Source organism: Triplophysa rosa, linkage group LG21, assembly GCF_024868665.1.
Source record: "Triplophysa rosa linkage group LG21, Trosa_1v2, whole genome shotgun sequence".
NCBI classification, from domain to species: domain Eukaryota; kingdom Metazoa; phylum Chordata; class Actinopteri; order Cypriniformes; family Nemacheilidae; genus Triplophysa; species Triplophysa rosa.
The window spans coordinates 17,851,336-17,867,821 of record NC_079910.1 but is presented as its reverse complement, the minus strand read 5'-3'; the positions used below and the strand labels follow the sequence as shown (position 1 = coordinate 17,867,821).

The following is a 16,486-nucleotide window of genomic DNA, read 5'->3' as shown; positions in this document are numbered from 1 at the left end:
TATAATTTCATTCATTTTCTCCGAAGTACCATAAAGAAACAATAGGTTCATTAGAATGTTGTTTACGCCGCTAATGGTAACCCTAAAATCAGATTGGCTGATTGGATTAAGGAGTGTTAAGACGTGTCGTTTTACCAATTTATAGAAATGAGGTGATACCTCATTCAGCGCAAAATAAAAAAAATAAAGGCAAACAATGTAGTAATGACATCATTTACTGTAGTAGCCTCGCTAGTATTTGTTTTCACATAGACTGGGTGTGATTATTATTTGAATGTTGAATAATGTCACACTAATGTCACTTATATTAGCTGCAGTTCCAGAACGTTCTGGCTGCACTGGGATCAGAGTGATGTCACAGTGTGGCTCATGTTCAGTACCTGTATATGCTGCATCTGTGACTGGCTGTACTGGGAACAGTGCTGCGTATTGAAGGGACTGAGCAGCAGAGGGGGGTGCAGAGGGGACAGGATAGCTGTGTCCGAAACCGGACGCACCATACGGTCGCCTATACGCAGGTCCATGGGGGCGGAGCCTGTGGGCGACGACAGTGAGGTTTCTGTGTGGAGAAGAACAGGAAAGTCAGTCAATGTAAATTTAAGATTATTTTCACTACCATTAGTTTCCCCGGAGGGGAAAACAATCCAACCCTCTCCATTGACTTTCTATTGCGGGAAGCTGCCTCCTTGTCATTTCTGACTTATAACAAAAGGGGTTGGATTGTTTCCGTGGTTTTCAGATTATGACGCGTTGCGCTCTGTCTCTATGTCTTGAAATAAGCTTTGATCGTTTAAAGCTCCAATCTGTAACTTTTGCCTCTATATCGCCATCTCTGTTGAAACATAACATTGCAGTTCAAATTATAAATCATTATTATACACTTACTGCAGTGAATCAAGATATGGTAAGAAGGCAGTGTTGAACATAGTTTTTATGTATGTGTCCATAACTTGTTTTTGTTCATTTTAAACCAATAAATGTTACAGACTCCTGTTAATACTGGGGTAAAATACAAAACACAAATAAAAAAGTAATGTTCTTTAGCACCTTATTTGCTATTTAAACGAATGACTACACATTTCCAGAGGAAAGCAGGTGAACATGTGGAAAAGAAAAAATGAAACAAGAGTGTGTGTTGTTGGGTGGAAGAAAGCGCATGTTCCAGTTTTCCCCTTACGGCACATTCCACGGTGATATAAAGATGGGATCATTTCCATAACTTTTGCAAGCTGCTTTAAGAATATTTGCATAGTACCAGTGACTCAATGGGAAGGACTGCCTCACCCTTACAACAAGCCTTTCATACAGATCAGAATGAGGAAAATCAAACACACACACTAAAAACAGCCCTGTTCATGTTGGGATGTATCTAGAATAGCAATGATATCAGTCGCATAGAGCTGGCACATTGCCCAAGAGAAGCCTCAATGTGTTTATCAATGTCAGATTAACTTCTGCTAACATCTTTGATTTCCTTCAACTCGATTTCGCTCGTTTCTCACAATGTCTCTAAAAACGTCTGTTTCTCAGCCACTCAGCAGAATGCCTGACTTAGAATTTGTGACTAATGCCCTTTCGACACCCCAATGCACACTTACTAGTGTGTTCCTCATGTGCATTGTGACTGCTTTGTCACTTTTATTCTGACACAAAGTCGCAGAACAAAAGAGCTTTCTACAGCACACCAATCATCAGCCTGGAAAATGACTCATAAGCGCAACCGAAGAACAATGTGTACCTCCGAGCTGCCGTGTTATGCAAGAGGAACAAAACTTGAAAATGTGGTCAGTAGAGAAGACATGAGGTGGTAGATGATGAAAGGATTCTACGCCCAAAAGTGACCCTGTGTGTGTCCAGCACGCCTGTCAGTGTTGTTTACATATGTAGCCATGTCCTGACATGTTCTGACACAGTCCAGGATCTCCTCAGCCCCATTTTAGGATCCAGTTATGAAGAGGAGGAACATATTGGCACCGCAGCTCTGGATGCCAGACGTGTTTTGGGTTATTACATCCCCGAGCACTCGACATCTACCATATTCCCACCCAGACACCTACTGAGATCTGCAGCGGTCTACTGTATCGCAACGGAAATAACATAACTCCCACATTTTTTCCTCAGCATTCCCTTCCTGATAACAGAACATTCACTATATTCCGGCCTGGATTGTCGCAGCTTCCAGCATTACGCTGTGTTCTGAAAATCGACCTCTACGGCGACCCAGGTTTGACGGCTCCAAGAAAGTAACTAAACTCCCAGAAGAACATGAGACAGAATTGTGCAATGTGTTTTTTTCTTACCTCTGAGTGCTAGAGAATACCTTTACAAAAAGTAGTACAATGGTAATAACATGTTTTTGGACACTGTGATGAAGGTACTGTTTAAAGGTCTATTTTGAAAGTCTTTGTATAAGCTTAAGGAAACATGTGAATGTCATATGGATGGTATTATGGATGGCATCGTGGTATTACTATCTGCTACCATGACTGTACTGCCTCAGCACTTCTGAGCACTAGGTCCAGGGTATGCAGCAGACAACTGGCATACTTTACTAGGATTTTACTACACTATAATCCTTATTCCGCTCCACACTGGAAAAAAACAACGTAATTTGACAGAATTTTTTTTTTCCGATTTTGCATGTAAAATGTCTATAAAACTGTACTTTTACAAAATTTTCCTGTTTTTTTTACAGATATTTTAAGTATTTTTGAAATACGGTTAAAGCCATCAAATTACAGAAAAATACTGCAAATTTACAAGAAAACCAGGACAAACATGTAATTTTATGGGAAAATGTTTAATTTTTACAGAATATTTCTGGAGGCCCAGCTGCCGGAAAATTTCCATTTTTAACCAGATTTTTTTTACAGTGCACACCACCTGTCATATACACATAAATGCCCGCATATAATATAATACTATTTTTTCATTTGATAAGAAAGTTCACACTGCCGTGATCACTAGAAAGTGCACAGAAACAGTAGTTTACGAATATTACGAAGTTATTAAAAATGATACAATGTTGCATAATTAGCACAGAAAAGTGGAACGTTTGCTATGAAAAGAATGACAGTGACTTGTTAAACTACATGTTGAGCTGTTGTGAATACAGCTTGACTAAATAAGACTTTTGCAATACTGCAAAACTGAAATACTGTGTGAAATACCGTAAATGCGTGTGTGTTTTCAATATGTTTGTACAGTTTGTGCATGCATTTTTGTACTCCTACCCAGACAGCAAAACAATACTGTGTTTCTAAGCCAGCCCAACAGAGCGCCAACAAATACACTAATAAATGTGACAGACAAGCAGATGTGCGCTGGAACGCACACAGGAATGTATGCGTGTGTATGAATATGTGTGTGCGCATCTGATTCTAAGGAAATGTTGGTGTGTGAGACCTTGCAAAACAAAACTGGTTGTCAAATGGACAGCTCGACCCAAAATAGAAATTCTTTCATCTCTTATTCACCCTCACCCTCATTGCAAACCTGTTTGACTTTCTTTCTTCAGATATTTTGAAGAATGTTGTTGACCGAACAACGGCGGTACCCAGAACTAACAAGTGACACTGTGGATATTTTAAAGCAAAATCTTACATATTGTGCCTTTATGCACAGCCAATATAATGACCTGTTATTGTGTGCATCACAAACAGTTATGCCGCTCTTCTTGTCTTTGTAATGCTATTGAATGCTCCTCAATTTTTGAAGCTCGCGTGAGCTTTACCATGCCATCGTGTGATAGGTCACGATTACACTTGAGCTAGTATATTACTGTAAATACTGCATTTTGCTGACACTGCGCGGACAATAGATGAAACACATGAGCATCACTGTCTTCACTCCCATTGTTAGTCGCTCCTAATGGGCATAAAGTTGAACTTTGACACGCCCACATGACATCATCATGCCCTTACTCTAAATGAATGGTCTCCTGATGCTTTGTGAGTCATTGACAGGCATCGCCTATACTGTTCAATCCGAAGAGACATTTGTTTCTCCAAAAACAAGTAAATGATGTAATAATAATCCTGTGCTAAACAGGATTATAAGATCCTTCCGTTTTTCCTTATCATCAGCATCAGCATCAGAAAAAAGTAAAGTTAATTTGTATAACACACACCTACTTCCAGCCATTTCACACCCCGACCTGTCTAACCAGCATAACCAGTTTAAAAAAACCTTCCTCAACACATTCTGGCTGGAAGTCAAACAGAGCATGTGTAAGAGAGAATGAGTGGGTGTGTATTGTTATAGTTAGATGCTGACTAACTTCAGAACTCGCATGGATCAAAAATAACGTTCACAGGTGCTATTATCTGTAACTTGCTCAATGGAGGAATTTTCACAACCGGGCATGAATCACACAATTAAAGGCTCCTGTTTGTCTGACTACCGTCCATTTTTAATCTTAAAAAGAGTGAATGAATCATGAAAACGTTACATGTGCTACTTTGCCTTAAATACAACAAATAGATCTAATTCTAAAATCTCATTGGATGTGACAACCCCTTACAGGGTGATCTGGACTTATGGGGTCTTGTTTCACCCTGAAGGGGTTAATGTTGTGATAATGACCTGCTGACATGATCTCACTTATTGCACAGCTTCGCCTTACCAAGAAAATAAATAGACATGACATGTTATAATACGTTACTGCTGAGTCTCATATCTATATCAGCATATCTATGAAGACAATTGGTCAGTAGTTTTACAACATTATACAAAAAATTAAATGCCATAACTGACCAATCAGAATCAAGTATTCCAAACAGCCGTTTAATACAGTGGTGCCCAACCTGGGATCCCCAGAATTCACAGACGGGCGCAAAATCACATTTTGTGGTCAAATATCAATGCAAAAAATGCATTCCACTAATAATTTTACATAAATATATTGTACTGTAAAAATGATGTGATCAAGCTTAAATGTATATTTTATAGACCACTTCACAAGAAGCACCTCCAGTTTCATTTTTATTCATTTTATTATTAAATCTTACATATACACAAGTATTTCAATATTTATTTAACACTTTGTATCATTGGTTATGATCTGTTGGTTGTATTTTGTTCAAACATTTGTGTAATAGTAAAAAACTGAAGCAATAGGTATTTCTGGACCAGCATTGGATCAAAGTTTTTACATTTTCCGATGTGGTCTATAAGCGTAATTTTTATAAGTTACTGCAACTTATCAAAAAACCTACATAAATGTTGGTTTAATATCAATTAATATCAATAACTTATCAACTAAAGTATTATTTAAATTATATATAAATTTAAAAGGTTGTATATGGTGGGAAATGAAGGGTCTGAGATAAAAAGACCACGGGTATTAAAGGTGAACCTCAGTATTGGTCCAGTTCTGGTTGGGTTGTTTTAGGTTGTTGGTAACTGATGTCTGGCCTATAGCACTCAACCTTCATATACAAGTCCGGTACAAGAACACGAGCTGCACGGTTCAGGCTGTGTTAAGCGACACAACAACACACAAACACTTCTGCTGGCCAGCGATGTCTCCCCAGTCACAGGAAAATGGGAACTCAAGAACAATAGAAGGCAAGCTGTCAATGTAAATCAGGAGACCAGAAAAAGACCTGGTTTGTGTATATGTTTGTGAGTGTGTGCCGAGCTCAAAATAACACCAGCCAGCAAAACAGGAAGTGTGGAACGAATGACATCTGCTTGTACGGGGTCAGACCCCTCCTCCTCCGCGACTCCCCTGCTGTGAGATGTTGATGTTAAACTGCAAAATTGGCATGTGGCTCCACAGCTAATCTGTAGCGAGAGGGAGTGACGATAGTCCTTTTTAGTTCACATGAATGGCTACTTCTGTTAGTTATGTTCGCCGGACGGTGTTGCCTCTGATTAGGGAATAAAAAAACCCTGATACCGTAATTGACCTGGTTTGTAAAAGTGAAAGTGGTGATTGTGTATGTGTGTGTGTGTGTGTGTGTGTACACGGGTTGGGTGATGGGTGGTGTACAGTGTTGGGTAAGTTACTCTGAAAAAGTAATGAATTACTAGTTACTAATTACATATTCGATACTGTAATTAGATTACTGTACAAGTTACTCTCTTCAAAAAGTATTTAATTACTAATTACTTTCTATATCCGATATCTGTCATGGCTCTGCCTCCTTTAGTCATGTTTTTCTTGGTCCTGTAGCAGAGCCATGGCAAAGCCTTTGGTTATGTGTGGAGGGAAACATATTATTGTCCTTTTGACAATAATGTGCGTTCTCTCCAGTGTCTCGTCATTGGCCCCGCCCCTCGTTTCTTGTATTGTTTTCCTCTCGTGTCTTATGTTCCACACCTGACCTCGCTCGTTATCCCTCGTTTGTCTTCCCTTTAAATACCCTCGTGTTTCATTGTCCTGTGTTCGGTCATTGTGTATGGTGTGCGTTCTACGTTCGATGTGGATTACGGGCCTTGTACCTGTGCTTCTGTGTTCTGATGGTTTCTGTTTTTGACTGTTCCTGTTGCCATTCATCTTTTATAGTAAGTGTTAGTTTAGTCTCCGTCTAGTGTTTATTAGTCTAGTGTTCAGTGAGTCTTCGTGTGGTGATTTATCTTTATTAATTTCTCGTCCCAGTTTTGTACCCCATCGCGGGTCTTTTCTTTTGCCCTGTTTTGTGTAATTAAAGTCTTGTCGGTTAAGCCCTCGTCTCCCTTGCCTGCCTGCATCTGGGTTCTTCCCTAGTGTTTTCATGACAGAATGACCGAAACTGAACGAACCCAGCTGGCGGCTCCCAAGGACGGCAAGGCGTCGTCTCCCTGATCCGGCCTAGCCCACTTGCTACTGGGGTTCCGTCAGGGGAGTTTTGGGGACCAGGAGTTCGCCAGAGCATTCTCGGCGGTGGCTGAGGCGACCGGGTTCAATGACGAAGAGTTGAAGACGATCTTCAACTGCTGCCTCACCCGGCGCCTCACACCGACGGAGAAGAGGCTGCTGGCTCCTCTCGGGTTCGCGGATATGGTCAGGTACATGGCCAACCGGGATGATCCCGGGAGTGGGGTTCTATTTGGAACTTCCGCTCCATGGTCGAGCATCCCGGGGGGTCTCGTCCTAGCTGCCGCTGCCCGGGGGGACTCAGTACCCTCTGGCTGGAGCTCCACGGTTCTCGGTTCCCCTGGCGGAGACCGTGGCGAGTGGGGAGGGAAGGACTCGGGGACGACGTCTGGGGGTTCCCCCAACGCTGAACTACCTCCAGTCCCCACGGGTCCGCCAAAGATGGCTGCAGACCCGGCGGTGCGGAAAAGGAGGAAGGAGCGTCATGGGGGAACGTGCCGTCCAATGCAGCCGGCTACCACTCCGGTGCAACCGGAGATCCGGCCGGCGTCCCAGCCTGGAGCACCTGGAGGTGCTCATTAAAGGGGGGGCTTCTGTCATGGCTCTGCCTCCATTTAGTCATGTTTTTCTTGGTCCTGTAGCAGAGCCATGGCAAAGCCGTTGGTTATGTGTGGAGGGAAACATATTATTGTCCTTTTGAAAATAATGTGCGTTCTCTCCAGTGTCTCGTCATTGGCCCCGCCCCTCGTTTCTTGTACTGTTTTCCTCTCGTGTCTTATGTTCCACACCTGCCCTCGCTCGTTATCCCTCATTTGTCTTCCCTTTAAATACCCTCTTGTTTCTTTGTCTTGTGTTCGTGGATTACGTGTGTATGCTGGTGTTTTGTTTGCCTTCCCTGTCGTGTGCCTTTGACCAAGTTTGCTATGTTGCCTGTGTCCCTTGTAAGTGTTTATATGTTTATCTCGTTTTTGATTTAGTTCAGTTTTTGCCCTCTCATTGGAAGTGTTTTGTTTTGATTTCTTGTTCTGTTTCCGTGTCCTAGTTATTGTTCTGTTTTTGCACCCCATCGTGGGTTTTTGTTTTGTCTTTTGCATTTATTATTAAAGTCTTGTTTTGTTAACCCCGTCACTGCCTGCCTGCGCTTGGGTTCTTCAGCCACGAGAATCGTGACAATATCAACCTTGATTAGTTAAGTGATTCAAGGATAGACATGAAACGGCTCTTTTAATTCATTCAAATAAATCATATAAAACATTCAAATAAATCATATAAAACTACATAAAGTATTATTATTAATTACAAATGTGAGAATTATACATTAAAGCACGGATTTTAAAGTTAGACTTTGAATTTTGATGTCAATTCCTCTTCTGCACACACACATATTACACAAAGTATTTAGTTTAATTACATCAGAAGTAACTGTAATTAAATTACAGAAAAAATTAAAGTAATCCCTTACTTTACTTTTTAAAAGGAAAAGTAATTAAATTACAGTAACTAATTACTTAGTAACTAGTTACACCCAACACTGGTGGTGTATGTGAAGAGGCTAGCATGTTGTGTGCAACTTGAGTCTCTGTGCACTCCAAAGTGATTGAAAACAAGTCCTGACCGCTGTGTGGTCTGTCATCAGTTTCTAGGAGTGTGTTGAGTGACTGTGGAGTTTTTTTGGGTACACACACACACAACTACATGAGAGGACTTCTACAGATATCTACAAAGCTTTTGGGATGCGTGTTCACACTATCAATGTGAGATTAAACTCGGAGTGTTCCCTCTTGACCACATACCCTTTTGATGACCCACGGCCAAAATAACATTACATTTCATGCATTTATCTACATATATTTACCTGATAAAATCCTCTTTGATTTAGACGTTTAAACGTTCCCTACTACATGGGGAAGAAGTGAATAATAATGAGTGAACGATTTTGGACACCGACGTAATATATCTTGCCTCTTATAGTACGTTCACGAACATTCGTCATAACGCTTACATTACACCTGTGTGGCCTTATGGAGTGTTTTGTAAAATGGTAAAGTTCATTTTCACCTTATTTGTCACGTTTATTGTATTAGTTTTTAATAAATAGAACAAATGAATGTTTGCCAAATTTGTTTACTAATACGTTTATTACGTTTAATAAAATTATTTAATATATTTAAAATAAAACACTACTGTATATAACATTCATTTAATCTGTTTAATCTCAAAAAGTAGAAAATTACTGTCAACAAGTACAAACACAAATGTATAAACAGGCATTAACGGTCACTCTACTCCAGCTGATTTTAATCAGAAGGTTGATTCACGCTGTATCATGGGAAATAGTGAGTGAACGCGTGTACATCGGATGTACACTCAAAATCTGAATTCATTGTGTGTAAAAAGTAGTGAATGAATTAAGGGAATGTCTTGTTCACTACAAAATGGCAGACACCCGATATAGTGCACTAGGATTAGGGAGCGAATTTAGACACAGCTTTTGTGCATAAAAAAACAGTTACTAACCAGAATATAATTGTTTTTTGGGGTTGTTAATGTGCAATTAACCCCCAACCACGGCTATGTTTTAAAGCAGTCTCATTCACATATTTTACATACTTCACAGTAAAGCAAACAGATTACAGACTATAAATCACCAGGTCTGCTAGCGCTATTTATCAATGAATTCTGAGTTTTAAAATCAGTGGCTGTATTTGAATATTGATATTGATCAGAAATAAGTGATAAAAATCCTGTTTAAGTGTCACTGAAATTATGCACTTCACCTTTACGATCTATGAACTGTCTATGGACTACGACAAGTTACAACATCCACATCAAGCAATGTTGCTTAGCACAGAAAATAATGTTGACGTGAACGGGTCAAAAGGTCTAGAGGATTTAACAGCAGAAATGTGAAAGTGATATTTTGTTAAAGCTGTAAAGAGGTGCTTTTGAGGTGGGATTACTTTTCTATAGAAAAACTTCAGGTTATGTGTTACTCAAGTAATTCCTGAGGACTTGAGTGTCATTAAGTTCATGTAAGGGATAATGTACAGGCAGCCGGACATGAAATGTGAATTTGAAATATTTCATTAGCTCATTTTTACCGAATGCAGACCTTCCGCGAGGAAAAGCCGTTTACTTTCGGTCTTAAGGTAAGAAACGACATTCAAATGTCACGAACAGGCAATTTGGTTTAATCATTTGTAAATATAATGTCATATATGTTATTAAAAGATATATTTACATTTCATTTGTCAAAAAAAACCTGTCAAAATGATTTGCTGCATCCGGGTTACCGTGTGTTTTGAGAGGTTGTTATCTGGGAATAACGAACCTGCAAATATCGCAACAGGCCAATCAGAATCAAGCATTCCAACGAGCCGTGTAATAATAGCAAAGGAAAGCCTAGTTATGAATTAGAATTATCTACTGTACTCAAATTTGAGTTTTTTCAACATCATAGATGGCAAAATGTGAAAAATGTAGATAATAGTAAAAGATTTTAAGTAAGTTGCAATAATATTAAGGTAATGTATAAGACAGAACTTATAACAAACTGATGTTTCGCCCGACCTTTTTATAGTTCTTGTACAATTCTGTGGTGTTAATTATTGTAGTAATATTTATTTTCTATGTAGCATCAATGTTTTAGTGTATATTTAGTTCAAATAAATGTTGAGCTTATATAATTAATTACCATATGTCGGCAGGGTTTCTCCTGCATAGAGAAATTGGAGGCGGCCGCCTCCGTCAAATGTCGTGCCGCCTCAGGCTCTCGCCAAAAGAAATGCTGCGTGCATTTAACAGACTGTAATTTGTAACTGCAGTTGCGACATTACGCCACAGTGGAGGCGCTGTTTCGTTATCAGCACACTGAGGCGCTAAAAAGAGTTGCAGAACAAGAGCCAGCTTGTGTTTTACGGCGGTTTGTTTTGCATCCAAGTACGTTTAATTTCTTGAAAATTTTAAAATTAACATGACGTACATCATTGTAATGTCTTTAGCTGTGCAGTTGGATCTTTGAATCAGTGTATACTGTACACAGCGAGTTCGCTAGTATGAACGCACATTGCGTTTAGAACGACTCGCACACGAATGACTCATTTGAACCGATTCATTTAAACTATTGAACTTTTCAGTCACTAGCGAATATAAGAGATCCTTGAATCACTTAAAGTGAACCACAGAGAATGCAAGATGTGATTGAGATTTGCTCATTTAGAAAGACTGGTTAATTCAGTTGGCTATTGTGGGCTAGTTGAAATGATAAAAATGCTTTATTTGATTAAAAAAAACATTTCTGTTTGGTTGAATAAAAGTATATATAACTTAATATATATAACTTATAACTTTATATAACTTAATAATTGTCATTTTTATCTTATTTTATTAGAACTTTTAATATGTCAAACTCAAAGTCACTTTGGTTAAGCCACTTAAAGGTACGGTAGGCCTACGTATGTGTGTACAAGATCAGGATGGCACCACCTCCGCCTCATTTTGAGCCAGGAAAAACCCAGTGTCGGTATATTGCAAATAAACAAAAACTGTTTTTAATTTTTTTTCCAGTTGTCATTATCAGAAAATTCTAGAAATTTCTGTAGCACAGGGAAAGTGTGATGAAGCGATGATGGGTGACAACGTCTGGAATTTGGTTCGTGAGGACAGTATTAGTCATAAAAGACAAAAATGATCAAATGTACACTTCTGAAGTTTTGGAATCATTTTTAGTAACTGTTATGTTAAACTGTTGTTTTGAGCTCAGTGTTATGTCAGTACCTTGTCATTTCTGCGTACGAGTAATAATACAGAAATGTATAAATGTGTGAAAATATTTTGTAATTTTTTGTGAGTACCGTCAATGGTAAAAAAAAAATGATGTGATTTTTGTATTCAGCATGTTAAACTTCATAAAGAAACAGTAAAACTTAAAGCAAAACACACCTTAAAAAATGTTTCAATTTTGATTATCAACCAAAGTACTGAAACTATTTTTAGATACAGCAGCTCTTACATCATTGTGCATTTTCATTAGTTTAAAGGCAAGATTATTTTCTGTGGAACAGCAGGCATTGTGTGCTTAATTTTTTAATCCAGAATATTCCATTAATAATGTTGTGCCTGATAAAAGAGCATTCCTGTGTCTACACTAATCTCACAGTACTGACCTCTGTCAGGCCATCATGTTCAGAGATGCTGGAGATGAAAGCTTTCTCTGCGTGTGTGTGGGTTCAGAGAGAGCTGGGGGGTATAGGAGAAAGAAGCTGATTTGAAAACCCGACACTCCTGAGAAAGTAACTCAAGAGGCCCCGTTTAGCTACGATTGGAGCAAGAATCTTACAAAGCTCCTGTCCGAGAGGCCAAACGCATACCTCACGTGAAATGAGGTTGTGTTCGCTTTTTGCTGCTGTGCCAGATCTTCAACATAAAAATTTAGTTTATGAAATTAAATTGTTTCTTGTTGCCAAAATAAAACTTTAAATGTTCATATAACCCTATTAATGTCAATGGTAGGTTATGCAGAATACAATAAATTTAAGATGAATACAATACATTTGAAAATATAAGCATAGTGGAACTTCTGTGGTTAATTTGTTCTGTAAGATTATGCAGGTGGTTACCGAATTAAGACATAAAGTCATATTGAACACTCACATTGACATACTGTATATATAAATATTTCTGTGCACACACACACACACACACACATAGTAAATAGATACAATCAGTGAAGTTGGTTTGTTCAAGTTAGGGCTTCTGTTTATTGTGACACACTTAAAAATTGTAATTCACTTAAAATATTAATCGCTGTGGTAACGGCCGGGACATGCACGGTTGCAAATCCAGCCTCTCACATACTGTAACTTGGTGCATTTAGTAGTCGCATATATTCACTCAATAGCAAATATGTCAATCGTTAGTATTCGTTTATTGATTCCATTAAAAATATCAGCATGTTAATTGACATATGCATTCTTCTCATCATAATGATGTCACGGTCCCACCATCTTGTTTATGAAATTCTAGTCGTGTGGTGGGATCGGGGCAGAGTTCTTGGGTTTTATGTGGGAGGACCATGAGATGTTTATGCCTCTCATGTGTTATTCCAGTGTCTCGTCTCTGTTCCCGCCATCTCGTTTCCTCATTATCCTTCCCTAAGTGTTTGATTACCCACACCTGCCCTGTGTCGTTATCCCTCGTTTGTGTTCCCTATATATATACCCTCTTGTTTCTTTGTCCTGTGCTCGTTCGTTGTGCTTTGTGTTTGTATGCGTGTCGTGCTCTCCCTGTGGATTACCTTGCCCTTGGATGTTCTTGTTCTCAGTCGTGTCATAGTTTGTACGAGTAGTTGTTTTATGTTATCCTGCCTTGACGTTGTGTCGTGTTTTGTTTAGTTTTATTTTGCCCCATCGAGGGAAGTGTTTTGTTTCTTGTTGTTTTATTACTTACAGTATTAGTCTTGTCTTGGTTTACCCCCATCGTGGGCCTTTTGTTTTGTTCTTTTAATAAAGCTTTGTTGTGTTAACCCCTTCACTGCTGCCTGCATTTGGGTTCTGTCTGCCAGACCGTGACAAATCGAACGAGCCCACACGAACCCAGTAGGCAGCATGGGCACGAGACGGTCCCACCAGGCTCGCCTCCTCTGCGGCATTCGTCAGGGGAACGATGACATCGAGGACTATCTATATAGGTTCCTGGATGCCGCAGAGGAGGATGTCTTCGGGGAGGAGGAGGTGGCGGTGCTTTTTAACGCCGGTCTCAGGGACCCCTGTCGCGGGCGGAGATGCGGTCGTTGAGACCGCTGGACTTCGATGTCGTGTGGCGGTACGTCATGAACCGACCGGAGTCCAGGGTCTCAACACGACACTACCACCCATCTCCGCTGGCCGCCATACAGGAGGGTCAGACCCTGCAGATCGGGGTTTTAGGCATGCCACACCTCCTCCCCTACCGAAGACATACTCCTCTGTCGGCAATGGAACCCTATATAGATAGTCCATGTCTCGATCCCTGACGAATGCCGGCAGGAGGAGGCGAGCCTGGTGGACCGTCTGTGCCCATGCTGCCTACTGGGTTCGTGTGGCTCTCTCTCAACCCTGACACTCCACCAGTCAGCCTACGAGGTAGGCGAGGAAGGAGGGAGTCCTGGGGAACCACCTCCGAGGAGTCCCAGCCGGAGCCAGCCGTGCCGTATACCTCCTTCCATCACCCGACCACCAGCCGGGTGGCTAGGCGCAAGAAGAAGAGGCAACGGCGGGCAGCGTGGTCTCCTACCCGGCCGATGCAGCCGGCATCCAGTCCGGTGCAGCCGGCATCCAGTCCGGTGCAGCCGGCATCCAGTCCGGTGATCCAGCCGGCATCCAGTCCGGTGCAGCCGGCATCCAGTCCGGTGCAGCCGGCATCCAGTCCGGTGCAGCCGGCATCCAGTCCGGTGCAACCGGAGTCCAGTCCGGTGCAACCGGCGTCCAGTCCGGTGCAACCGGCGTCCAGTCTTGTGTCCAGTCCTGTGTCTAGTCTTGTGTCCAGTCTTGTGTCGTCTTGTGTCTAGTCTTGTGTCCAGTCTTGTGATCCAGCCGGCGTCCAGTCCGGTGATCCAGCCGGCGTCCAGTCCGGTGATCCAGCCGGCGTCCAGTCCGGTGATCCAGCCGGCGTCCAGTCCGGTGATCCAGCGTCGTCCATGTTGCCGGCGGCCCAGCCGGCGTCCAACCGGGCGATCCAGCCGGCGTCCCAGCCGGCGATCCAGCCGGCGTCCCAGCCGGGATCCAGCCGGCGTCAGCCTGATCCAGCCGGTATCCAGCCGGCGTCCCAGCCGGCGATCCAGCCGGCGTCAAGCCCTGTCCAGCCGGCCTTCCAGCCGGCGTCAAGCCCTGTCCAGCCGGCCTTCCAGCCGGCGTCAAGCCCTGTCCAGCCGGCCTTCCAGCCGGCGTCAAGCCCTGTCCAGCCGGCCTTCCAGCCGGCGTCAAGCCACTGTCCAGCCGGCCTTCCAGCCGGCGTCAAGCCCTGTCCAGCCGGCCTTCCAGCCGGCGTCAAGCCCTGTCCAGCCGGCCCTGGGAGACTCCCAGGGCAAAGACTGTTCCCCCCGGGACTCCTCCTAAGTCCCCCAGGACTCAGCGCCCTCGAGCGCAGCCGGGGACTGGGACTGTTCCCCCCAACCCTTTTGGACTGCCCCCTATGAACTCTTGTTTGCCCCACCCCCCCTCCCATGTTTGTTATTTTTGTTATGCCACCCCAGTCCTGTAGTCTTGTTGTCATGTCTGCCCCTTGTCTTGTTCACCATGTTTGTCTGGTTTTTGTCTTTGGTCCAGTCTGTCAGGTCTTGTTAGTCACCCCTTGGTGAACACCTGGAGGTGTTCATTAAGGGGGGGGCTCTGTCACGGTCCCACCGTCTTGTTTATGAAATTCTAGTCGTGTGGTGGGATCGGGGCAGAGTTCTTGGGTTTTATGTGGGAGGACCATGAGATGTTTATGCCTCTCATGTGTTATTCCAGTGTCTCGTCTCTGTTCCCGCCATCTCGTTTCCTCATTATCCTTCCCTAAGTGTTTGATTACCCACACCTGCCCTGTGTCGTTATCCCTCGTTTGTGTTCCCTATATATACCCTCTTGTTTCTTTGTCCTGTGCTCGTTCGTTGTGCTTTGTGTTTGTATGCGTGTCGTGCTCTCCCTGTGGATTACCTTGCCCTTGGATGTTCTTGTTCTCAGTCGTGTCATAGTTTGTACGAGTAGTTGTTTTATGTTATCCTGCCTTGACGTTGTGTCGTGTTTTGTTTAGTTTTATTTTGCCCCATCGAGGGAAGTGTTTTGTTTCTTGTTGTTTTATTACTTACAGTATTAGTCTTGTCTTGGTTTACCCCCATCGTGGGACTTTTGTTTTGTTCTTTTAATAAAGCTTTGTTGTGTTAACCCCTTCACTGCTGCCTGCATTTGGGTTCTGTCTGCCAGACCGTGACAAATGATTGCTTTTCCTAAGCGAGGGTTGCGTTAAAGCATTCTAAATCTTGACTTATTGATAGAAAGTAAGCTACTGTGATTTCAGAAAAATGTAAACAATTGTGATAATAGGTTATCTATGAACGCTTTTCACCACATTGCCAAATCGTTCTCGTTGCTTAATCGTTCCACTCCGTACCGATCCATGCCAGCCGATACGTAAATGGTTTCATTTCCCACCGCAGGGCTGATAACGGAAATTTTTAGTACGTAAACACAAACGCATCACACGTTGCCTTGGTAACACAAGAGACTGAGCTATAACGTCTCTGCACGCATTCTATAAGCATGAACCAGGCTCACGTGGAAACATAACTGTAACTGTTTCAGACCGTACTTAGAACGGTTCGGCGCGATGGTGGAAAAGCCATTGAATTGCCCGTGGCAACAATATTGTGCAAATTATCTCGATAACCATGTTATTGAATATCGCCACATGTCTAAAAGTGTTACTATTCAAGTAGCTAGCTAAGAATATGTTGACAGTTTAGCTATACTTTTAACTTGCTAAGAAAATGTATCTTTTGTAGCTATCTTATGGTTAGCATTCATGTACTAGCGTATTTTTTCTTCCTCAGATTCATAGACTACAGTAAATTTACAACTGAACTAGTAAGGTTAAACCAGCACTAGATACTTGGCTAGTGTAGCCATAGACCAGCTGACTGAAAACACAGAACAGGTTAGAGAGAGAGAG

At 42.0% G+C, this 16,486-nt stretch overlaps 1 protein-coding gene across 3 annotated transcripts in view; it reads right to left on the bottom strand.

The window, feature by feature from the left end:
• Positions 1–16,486, bottom strand: part of hdac7a (histone deacetylase 7a) — a 79,542-nt gene that overhangs the window by 31,108 nt on the left and 31,948 nt on the right. For all 3 annotated transcript variants that reach the window (XM_057363360.1, XM_057363361.1, XM_057363359.1), the window contains exon 3: positions 381–559. In XM_057363360.1, coding sequence (XP_057219343.1) covers positions 381–559 — 179 coding nt within the window. The remainder of the gene's footprint in view (positions 1–380; positions 560–16,486) is intronic.